Below are 12,500 nucleotides of genomic sequence, written 5' to 3' on the forward strand. Positions count from 1 at the left end.
CGGACAACGCTGGGCCAATTGTGCACCGCCATGCTCCCAATCTGCTCCCGGATGTGATATCTGGATTTGAGTCAGGGACTGTAGTGCTCATCATCAGCGGAATGCTGTGCTACTCGGGAGCCACCGGCAGCAGGCATTTCACTTCTGAACTGTGGAGACTAACACCAGGGGCTGAGGATCTTTCTAGAATAGTGGCCAATTCGTTGATGTAAATGTTGAAGAGTGCAGGGCTCAGATTGCAACCCTGGCGAAGGCCCCGCCCCGGTTAAAGAATTATGTAACTGTTCTCTCTACTACCGCACGGCAGGTGTTACCTGGGTGCCAAGTCCAAAAAGCTCCTTAACAGCTTCTACCCCCAAGCCATAAGACTCCTGAACAGCATCTACCCCCAAACCATAAGACCCCTGAACAGCTTCTACCCCCAAACCATAAGACTGCTGAACAATTAATCAAATGGCCACCATGACTATCTACATTGAACCCCCGTCCCCTTTTGTTTTTACACTGCTGCTACTCACCGTCTATTATCTATGCATAGTCACTTTACCCCTACCTACTGTACAAATTATCGTGACTAACTTGTACACCCACACATTTACCCCTGTATATAGCCTACTGCAGACTTTCTCAATGGCAAGGCTATGCTCACTGAGTCTATTCATACAGTCGTGGCCAAAAGTTTTGAGAATGACACAAATATTAATTGGAATACTGAACTATAATTACAAGCATTTCATAAATGTCAACAGCTTTTATTGCCAATTACATGAAGTTGATGCAAAGAGTCAATATTTGCAGTGTTGACTCTTCTTTTTCAAGACCTCTGCAATCTCTGGTATGCTGGACCTCTGGTATGCTGTCAATTAACTTCTGGGCCACATCCTGACTGATGGCAGCCCATTCTTGCATAATCAATGCTTGGAGTTTGTCAGAATTTGTGGGTTTTGTTTGTCCACCCGCCTCTTGAGGATTGACCACAAGTTCTCAATGGGATTAAGGTCTGGGGAGTTTCCTGGACATGAACCAGAAATATTGATGTTTTGTTCCCCGAGCCACTTAGTTATCACTTTTGCCTTATGGCAAGGTGCTCCATCATGCTGGAAAAGGCATTGTTCGTCACCAAACTGTTCCTGGATGGTTGGGAGAAGTTGTACTCGGAGGATGTGTTGGTACCATTCTTTATTCATGGCTGTGTTCTTAGGCAAAATTGTGAGTGAGCCCACCCCCTTGGCTGAGAAGCAACCCCACACATGAATGGTCTCAGGATGCTTTACTGTTGGCATGACACAGGACTGATGGTAGCGCTCACCTTGTCTTTTCCAGACAAGCTTTTTTCCGGATGCCCCAAACAATTGGAAAGGGGATTCATCAGAGAAAATGACTTTACCCCAGTCCTGGTGGTGCCCCGATCCCGCAGCTGAATAAACATTAGGAGACGGTCCTAGTGCTTGCTGGACTATCTTGGGCGCCCTGAAGCCTTTGTCACAACAATTGAACCGCTCCCCTTGAAATTCTTGATGATCTGATAAATGGTTGATTTAGGTGCAATCTTACTGCCTGTGAAGCCCTTTTTGTGCAAAGAAATGATGACGGCACGTGTTTGCAGGTAACCATGATTGACAGAGGAAGAACAATGATTCCAAGCACCACCCTCCTTTTGAAGCTTCCAGTCTGTTAATAGAACTCAATCAGCATGACAGAGTGATCTCCAGGCTTGTCCTCGTCAACACTCACACCTGTGTTAACGAGAGAATCACTGACATGATGTCAGCTGGTCCTTTTGTGGCATGGCAGAGGAATTAAATGCAGTGAAAATGTTTTTTTGGGGATTCAGTTCATTTGCATGGCAAAAAGAGACTTTGCAATTCATTGCGATTCATCTGATCAGTCTTCATAACATTATGGAGTTTATGCAAATTGCCATCATACAAACTGAGGCAGCAGACTTTGTGAAAATGTATATTTGTGTCTCAAAACTTTTGGCCACGACTGTACAGTCGGTTTACAGTCTCTTTGCTTATTCACACGACTAGTCAAAGCTTTCCTTAAGTTTGGGTCAGTCACAGTGGTCAGGTATTCTGCCACTCTCTGTTTAGGGTCAGTCACAGTGGTCAGGTATTCTGCCACTGTGTCCTCTCTGTTTAGGGTCAGTCACAGTGGCCAGGTATTCTGCCACTGTGTCCTCTCTGTTTAGGGTCAGTCACAGTGGTCAGGTATTCTGTGTACTCTCTGTTTAGGGTCAGTCACAGTGGCCAGGTATTCTGCCACTGTGTACTCTCTGTTTAGGGTCAGTCACAGTGGTCAGGTATTCTGCCACTGTGTCCTCTCTGTTTAGGGTCAGTCACAGTGGTCAGGTATTCTGTGTACTCTCTGTTTAGGGTCAGTCACAGTGGCCAGGTATTCTGCCACTGTGTACTCTCTGTTTAGGGTCAGTCACAGTGGTCAGGTATTCTGCCACTCTCTGTTTAGGGTCAGTCACAGTGGTCAGGTATTCTGCCACTCTCTGTTAAGGGTCAGTCACAGTGGTCAGGTATTCTACCACTCTCTGTTTAGGGTCAGTCACAGTGGTCAGGTATTCTGATACTGTGTACTCTCTGTTTAGGGTCAGTCACAGTGGTCAGGTATTCTGCCAATGTGTCCTCTCTGTTTAGGGTCAGTCACAGTGGTCAGGTATTCTGCCACTCTCTGTTTAGGGTCAGTCACAGTGGTCAGGTATTCTGCCACTGTGTCCTCTCTGTTTAGGGTCAGTCACAGTGGTCAGGTATTCTGCCACTCTCTGTTTAGGGTCAGTCACAGTGGTCAGGTATTCTGCCACTGTGTACTCTCTGTTTAGGGTCAGTCACAGTGGTCAGGTATTCTGCCACTGTGTACTCTCTGTTTAGGGCCAAATAGCATTCTAGTTTGCTCTGTTTTTATGTAAATTCTTTCCCATGTGTAAAGTAATTATCTTTTGTTTTCTCGTGATTTGGTTGGGTCTAATTGTGTTTCTGTCCTGGGGCTCTGTGGGGTGTGTTTGTGAACAGAGCCCCAGGACCAGCTTGCTTAAGGGACTCTTCTCTAAGTTCCTCTCTCTGTAGGTGATGGCTTTGTTATGGAAGGTTTGGGAATAGCTTCCTTTTAGGTGGATTTTGATAATTAGTGGGTATCGGTAGGTTTCTACACTTCTCTCTCTGTAGCATTTTTTAATATTATTCAGTTATTATGTCTTTGATGCCTCATGATTGAGTATTGCTCTGTTCAGGTAGACTGTGATGTTGCTGTGGTCAGATAGGGGTGACAGTGGACGGATTGTGAATCTCTCTCTCTCCCTCTCTCTCTCTCTATGCCTCTCTATGTCTCTCTCTCTCTCTCTCTCTCTCTCTCTCTCTCTCTCTCTCTCTCTCTCTCTCTATGCCTCTCTATGTCTCTCTCTCTCTCTCTCTCTCTCTCTCTCTATGTCTCTCTCTCTCTCTCTCTCTCTCTCTCTCTCTCTCTTTGTGTCGTGGAAGGTTGATGATGTGACGTGGGTGGTGGGTAGCTGGCATACGGTTCGTGTGCCCGGAAGTGAAAAGACCCTCCGTCTGTCTGAGCTGGAGTCGTCCAGTCTGTACGAGGTTCTGATGGTGGCTCGCAGCGTCGCAGGAGAAGGACAACCAGCCATGCTCACCTTCCGGACCGGAAAAGGTCAGTACAACACAATACAACACAGTACAACACAGTACAGTACAACACAGTACAACACAATACAACACAGTACACCACAGTACAGTACAACACAGTACAGTACAACACAGTACAGTACAACACAGTACAGTACAACGCAGTACAGTACAACACAGTACAGTACAACACAGTACAGTACAGCACAGTACAGTACAACACAGTACAGTACAACGCAGTGCACCACAGTACAGTACAACGCAGTGCAACACAGTACAGTACAACACAGTACAACACAGTACAATACAACACAGTACAACACAGTATAGTAGAGTACAACACAGTACAGTACAGCACAGTACAACACAGTACAGTACAACACAGTACAGTACAAGACAGTACAGTACAGTACAACGCAGTACAGTACAACACAGTACAGTGCAGCACAGTACAGCACAGTACAACACAGTACAGTACAACACAGTACAGTACAAGACAGTACAGTACAGTACAGTACAACGCAGTACAGTACAACACAGTACAGTGCAACACAGTACAGTACAGTACAACACAGTACAGTGCAGTACAGTACAACACAGTACAGTAAACACAGTACAGTACAACACAGTACAGTACATCCCAGTACAGTGCAGTACAGTATAACACAGTACAGTACAGTACAACACAGTGCAGTACACCACAGTACAGTACAACACAGTACAGTACAACACAGTACAGTAGTGTACAACACAGTACAGTACAACACAGTACAGTACAGTACAACACAGTACAGTACAACACAGTACAGCACAGTACAACACAGTACAGTACATCACGGTACAACACAGTACAGTAAAGTACAACACAGTACAGTACAACACAGTACAGCACAGTACAACACAATACAGTACATCACGGTACAACACAGTACAGTACAGTACAACACAGTAAAGTATGACACAATACAACACAGTACAGTACAACACAGTACAGTACAACACAGTACAACACAGTACAGTACAACACAGTACAGTACAGTACAACACAGTACAGCACAGTACAACACAATACAGTACATCAAAGTACAACACAGTACCGTACAGTGCAACACAGTACAGTACGACACAGTACAACACAGTACAGTACAACACAGTACAACACAGTAGAGTACAGCACAGTACAACACAGTACAGTACAGTACAACTCAGTACAATACAACACAGCACAGTACATTACAGTACAACACAGTACAGTACAACACAGTACATTACACCACAGTACAGTACAACACAGTGCAACACAGTACAGTACAACACAGTACAGTACAGTACAACACAGTACAGTACAACACAGTATAGTACAGTACAACACAGTACAAAACAGTACAATACAACACAGTACAACACAGTATAGTACAGTACAACACCGTACAGTACAGTACAACACAGTACAGCACAGTACAACACAGTACAGTACAACACAGTACAGTACAAGACAGTACAGTACAGTACAGTACAACGCAGTACAGTACAACACAGTACAGTGCAACACAGTACAGTACAACACAGTACAGTGCAGTACAGTACAACACAGTACAGTAAACACAGTACAGTACAACACAGTACAGTACATCCCAGTACAGTGCAGTACAGTATAACACAGTACAGTACAGTACAACACAGTGCAGTACACCACAGTACAGTACAACACAGTACAGTACAACACAGTACAGTAGTGTACAACACAGTACAGTACAACACAGTACAGTACAGTACAACACAGTACAGCACAACACAGTACAGCACAGTACAACACAGTACAGTACATCACGGTACAACACAGTACAGTAAAGTACAGTACAACACAGTACAGTACAGTACAACACAGTACAGTACAACACAGTACAGTACAACACAGTACAGCACAGTACAACACAATCCAGTACATCACGGTACAACACAGTACAGTACAGTACAACACAGTAAAGTATGACACAATACAACACAGTATAGTACAACACAGTACAGTACAACACAGTACAGTACAACACAGTACAGTACAACACAGTACAGTACAGTACAGTACAGTACAACACAGTACAGCACAGTACAACACAATACAGTACAGCAAAGTACAACACAGTACCGTACAGTGCAACACAGTACAGTACGACACAGTACAACACAGTACAGTACAACACAGTACAACACAGTAGAGTACAGCACAGTACAACACAGTACAGTACAGTACAACTCAGTACAATACAACACAGCACAGTACATTACAGTACAACACAGTACAGTACAACACAGTACATTACACCACAGTACAGTACAACACAGTGCAACACAGTACAGTACAACACAGTACAGTACAGTACAACACAGTACAGTACAACACAGTATAGTACAGTACAACACAGTACAACACAGTACAATACAACACAGTACAACACAGTATAGTACAGTACAACACCGTACAGTACAGTACACCACAGTACAGTACAGTACAGTACAACACAGTACAGTACAGTACAACACATTACAGTACAGCACAGTACAACACAGTACAGTACAACACAGTACAGTACAGTACAACACAGTACAACACAGTACAGTACAACACAGTACAGTACAGTACAACACAGTACAGCACAGTACAACACAATACAGTGCATCACAGTACAACACAGTACAGTACAACACAGTACAATACAACACAGTATAGTACAGTACAACACAGTACAACACAGTACAGTACAACACAGTATAGTACAGTACAACACAGTACAATACAACACAGTACAACACAGTATAGTACAGTACAACACAGTACAGTACAACACAGTATAGTACAGTACAACACAGTACAATACAACACAGTACAACACAGTATAGTACAGTACAACACCGTACAGTACAGTACAACACAGTACAGTACAGTACAGTACAACACAGTACAGTACAACACAGTACAGTACAACACAGTATAGTACAGTACAACACAGTACAACACAGTACAATACAACACAGTACAACACAGTATAGTACAGTACAACACCGTACAGTACAGTACAACACAGTACAGTACAGTACAGTACAACACAGTACAGTACAGTGCAACACAGTACAACACAGTAGAGTACAGCACAGTACAACACAGTACAGTACAGTACAATACAACACAGTACAACACAGTATAGTACAGTACAACACAGTACAACACAGTACAGTACAACACAGTACAGTACAACACAGTACAGTACAGCACAGTACAACACAGTACAGGACAACACAGTATAGTACAGTACAACACAGTGCAGTACAACACAGTACAGTACAGTACAACACAGTACAGTACAACACAGTACAGTGCAACACAGTACAGTACAACACAGTACAGTACAACACAGTACAACACAAGACAGAACAACACAGTACAGTACAACACAGTACAGTACAGTACAACACAGTACAGTACAGCACACTACAGTGCAGTACAGTACCACACAGTACAGTACAGTACAGTACAACACAGTGCAGTACAACACAACACAGTACAGTACAACACATTACAGTAGTGTACAACACAGTACAGTACAACACAGTACAGTACAGTACAACACAGTACAGTACAACACAGTACAGCACAGTACAACACAATACAGTACATCACGGTACAACACAGTACAGTAAAGTACAGTACAACACAGTACAGTACAGTACAATACAACACAGTACAACACAGTATAGTACAGTACAACACAGTACAACACAGTACAGTACAACACAGTATAGTACAACACAGTACAGTACAACACAGTACAGTACAGCACAGTACAACACAGTACAGTACAACACAGTACAGTACAGTACAACACAGTGCAGTACAACACAGTACAGTACAGTACAACACATTACAGTACAACACAGTACAGTGCAACACAGTACAGTACAACACAGTACAGTACAACACAGTACAGAACAACACAGTACAGTACAACACAGTACAGTACAGTACAACACAGTACAGTACAGCACACTACAGTGCAGTACAGTACCACACAGTACAGTACAGTACAGTACAACACAGTGCAGTACAACACAACACAGTACAGTACAACACAGTACAGTATGTACAACACAGTACAGTACAACACAGTACAGTACAGTACAACACAGTACAGTACAACACAGTACAGCACAGTACAGCACATTACAGTACAGCACATTACAACACAATACAGTACATCACGGTACAACACAGTACAGTAAAGTACAGTACAACACAGTACAGTATGACACAGTACAACACAGTACAGTACGACACAGTACAGTACAACACAGTACAACACAGTACAGTACAACACAGTACAGTACAGTACAACACAGTACAGCACAGTACAACACAATACAGTACATCACAGTACAACACAGTACAGTACAACACAGTACAATACGACACAGTACAACACATTACAGTACGACACAGTACAACACAGTACAACACCGTACAGTACAGTACAACACAGTACAGTACAACACAGTACAGTACATTACAGTACAACACAGTACAACACAGTACAGTATAACACAACACATCACAGTCCAGTAATATACAACACAGTAGAACACAGTACAACACAGTACAGTACAAAGCAGTACAGTACAGTACAACACAGTACAGTACTGTAAAAAACGGTACAGTACAGTACAACACAGTAAAACACAGTACAGTACAACACGGTACAACATAGTGCAGTACAGTACAACACAGTAGAACACAGTACAACACAGTACAGTACAAAGCAGTACAACACAGTACAGTACAGTACAACACAGTACAACACAGTACAGTACAGTACAACACAGTACAGTACAGTACAGCACAGTACAGTACAACACAGTACAGTACACTCCAGTACAACACAGTACAGCACAACACAGTACAGTACAGTACAACACAGTACAGTACTGTACAACACAGTACAGTACAGTACAACACAGTACAGTACACTCCAGTACAACACAGTACAGCACAACACAGTACAGTACAGTACAACACAGTACAGTACTGTACAACACAGTACAGTACAGTACGACACAGTACAGTACAACACAGTACAGTACAGTACAACACAGTACAGTACAACACAGTACAGTACAGTACAACACAGTACAACACAGTACAGTGCAGTACAGTACAAAACAGTACAATACAGTACAACACAGTACAGTACAGTACAACACGGTACAGTACAGTACAACACAGTACAGTACACTACAACACAGTACAGTACAACACACTACAACACAATACAGTACAGTACAGTACAACACAGTACAGTACAGTACAACAAAGTACAGTACAGTACAACACAGTTCAGTACAACACAGTACAATACAACACAGTACAGTACAGTACAACACAGTGCAGTACAACCCAGTACAGTACAACACAGTACAGTAGTGTACAACACAGTACAGTACAACACAGTACAGTACAGTACAGTACAACACAGTACAGTACACCACAGTACAGCACAGTACAACACAGTACAGTACAACACAGTACAACACAATACAGTACAACACAGTACAGTACAGTACAACACAGTACAGTAAAGCACAGTATAACACAGTACAGTACTACACAGTACAGTACAACACAGTACAACACAGTACAGTAAAGCACAGTACAACACAATCCAGTGCAGTACAACACAGTAGAACACAGTAGAACACAGTACAGTACAACACAGTACAGTAAGTACAGTACAACAGAGTGTAGTACAACACAGTACAGTACAGTACAGTACAACACAGTACAGTACAGTACAACACTGTACAGTAAAGCACAGTATAACACAGTACAGTACTACACAGTACAGTACAACACAGTACAAAACAGTACAGTACAACACAGTACAGTACATCACAGTACAACACAGTACAGTACAGTACAGTACAACACAGTACAGTATGACACAGTACAACACAGTAGAGTACAACACAGTACAGTACGACACAGTACAACACAGTACAACACAGTACAGTACAACACAGTACAGTACAGTACAGTACAACACAATACAGTATAGTACAACACACTACATTACAGTACAACACAGTACAACACAGTACAGTATAACACAGTACAACACAGTACAACACAGTACAGTGCAAAACAGTATAGTACAGTACAACACAGTACAGTACAGTAAAACACGGTACAGTACAGTACAACACAGTACAACATAGTACAGTACAGTACAACACAGTACAGTACAACACAGTACAGTACAGTAAAACACAGTACAGTACAGTACAACACAGTACAGTACAACACAGTACAGTACAGTAGGTACAGTACAACACATTGTAGTACAACACAGTACAGCACAACACAGTACAGTACAGTACAACACAGTACAACACAGTACAGTACAACACAGTACAGTAAAGCACAGTACAACACAGTACAGTACAACACAGTACAGTACAGTACAAGCCAGTACAGTATAGCACAGTAGGGTAAAGCACAGTACACTACAACACAGTACAGTAAAGCACAGTACAACACAGTACAACGCAGTACAGTATAACACAGTACAACACAGTCCAGTACAGTACAACACAGTAGAACACAGTACAACACATTACAGTACAAAACAGTACAGTACAAAACAGTACAGTACAACACAGTACAGTACAACATGGTACAGTACAACACAGTACAGTACAGTAAAACACAGTGCAACAAAATACAACACAGTACAGTACAACACAGTACAACACAGTACAGTACAACACAGTGCAGTACAACACAGTACAACACAGTACAACACAGTACAGTACAACACAGTACAGTACAACACGGTACAGTACAACACAGTACAGTACAACACAGTACAGTACATTACAGTACAACACAGTACAGTATAACACAGTACAACACAGTCCAGTACAGTAAAACACAGTAGAACACAGTACAACACAGTACAGTACAAAACAGTACAGTACAGTACAACACATTACAGTACAGTAAAACACAGTACAACAAAGTACAACACAGTACAGTACAACACAGTACAACACAGTACAGTACAACACAGTAAAACACAGTACAGTACAACACAGTACAGTACAACACAGTACAACACAGTACAGTACAACACAGTCAGTACAACACAGTACAGTACAACACAGTACAACACAGTACAGTACAACACAGTACAGTACAACACAGTACAGTACAACACAGTACAACACAGTACAGTACAACACAGTACAGTACAACACAGTACAGTACAACACAGTACAACACAGTACAGTACAGTAAAACACAGTACAACAAAGTACAACACAGTACAGTACAACACAGTACAACACAGTACAGTACAACACAGTACAGTACAACAACGTACAACACAGTACAGTACAACACAGTACAACACAGTACAGTACAGTAAAACACAGTACAACAAAGTACAACACAGTACAGTACAACACAGTACAGTACAACACAGTACAACACAGTACAGTACAGTAAAACACAGTACAACAAAGTACAACACAGTACAGTACAACACAGTACAACACAGTACAGTACAACACAGTACAACACAGTACAGTACAACACAGTACAACGCAGTACAGTACAACACAGTACAGTACAACACAGTAAGGATCTGAGGTGATGTTTACCATGATTCCAAACTCCTCATAGCCCAAGTTCTTTAGCTAATTGTGTCTGTCTGTTTCCTCTGTGTCTCTCTGTCTGTTACCTCTCTGTCTCTCTGTCTGTTTCCTCTCTGTCTCTGTCTGCTTCCTCTCTGTCTGTTTCCTCTCTGTCTGTTTCCTCCCTGTCTCTGTCTGTTTCCTCTCTGTCTCTCTGTCTGTTTCCTCTCTGTCTGTTTTCTCTCTGTCTCTGTCTGTTTCCTCTCTGTCTCTCTGTCTGTTTCCTCTCTGTCTTTTTCCTCCCTGTCTCTGTCTGCTTCCTCTCCGTCTGTTTCCTCTCTGTCTGTTTCCTCCCTGTCTCTCTGTCTGTTTCCTCTCTGTCTGTTTCCTCTCTGTCTGTTTCCTCCCTGTCTCTCTGTCTGTTTCCTCTCTGTCTGTTTCCTCTCTGTCTGTTTCCTCTCTGTCTGTTTCCTCTATGTCTGTTTCCTCCCTGTCTCTCTGTCTGTTTCCTCTCTGTCTGTTTCCTCTCGGTCTCTCTGTCTGTTTCCTCTCTGTCTGTTTCCTCTCTGTCTCTCTGTCTGTTTCCTCTCTGTCTGTTTCCTCTCTGTCTGTTTCCTCTCTGTCTCTCTGTCTGTTTCCTCTCTGTCTCTCTGTCTGTTTCCTCCCTGTCTCTCTGTCTGTTTCCTCTCTGTCTGTTTCCTCTCTGTCTGTTTCCTCTCTGTCTGTTTCCTCCCTGTCTGTTTCCTCTCTGTCTGTTTCCTCCCGGTCTCTCTGTCTGTTTCCTCTCTGTCTGTTTCATCTCTGTCTCTCTGTCTGTTTCCTCTCTGTCTGTTTCCTCCCTGTCTCTCTGTCTGTTTCCTCTCTGTCTGTTTCCTCTCTGTCTCTCTGTCTGTTTCCTCTCTGTCTGTTTCCTCCCTGTCTCTCTGTCTGTTTCCTCTCTGTCTGTTTCCTCTCTGTCTGTTTCCTCTCTGTCTCTCTGTCTGTTTCCTCCCTGTCTCTCTGTCTGTTTCCTCTCTGTCTGTTTCCTCTCTGTCTGTTTCCTCTCTGTCTGTTTCCTCCCTGTCTCTCTGTCTGTTTCCTCTCTGTCTGTTTCCTCTCTGTCTGTTTCCTCTCTGTCTGTTTCCTCTATGTCTGTTTCCTCCCTGTCTCTCTGTCTGTTTCCTCTCTGTCTGTTTCCTCTCT

The 12,500-nt window shown here is 42.7% G+C and overlaps 1 protein-coding gene across 1 annotated transcript in view; it reads left to right on the plus strand.

Moving 5' to 3' along the window:
- Window positions 1-12,500, plus strand: part of cdon (cell adhesion associated, oncogene regulated) — a 151,114-nt gene that overhangs the window by 105,839 nt on the left and 32,775 nt on the right. The window contains 1 exon segment of the mRNA XM_064975394.1: window positions 3,489-3,663. Coding sequence (XP_064831466.1) covers window positions 3,489-3,663 — 175 coding nt within the window.

The sequence above is a fragment of the Oncorhynchus masou genome, chromosome 9 (genome assembly GCF_036934945.1).
Source record: "Oncorhynchus masou masou isolate Uvic2021 chromosome 9, UVic_Omas_1.1, whole genome shotgun sequence".
Lineage (NCBI taxonomy): Eukaryota > Metazoa > Chordata > Actinopteri > Salmoniformes > Salmonidae > Oncorhynchus > Oncorhynchus masou.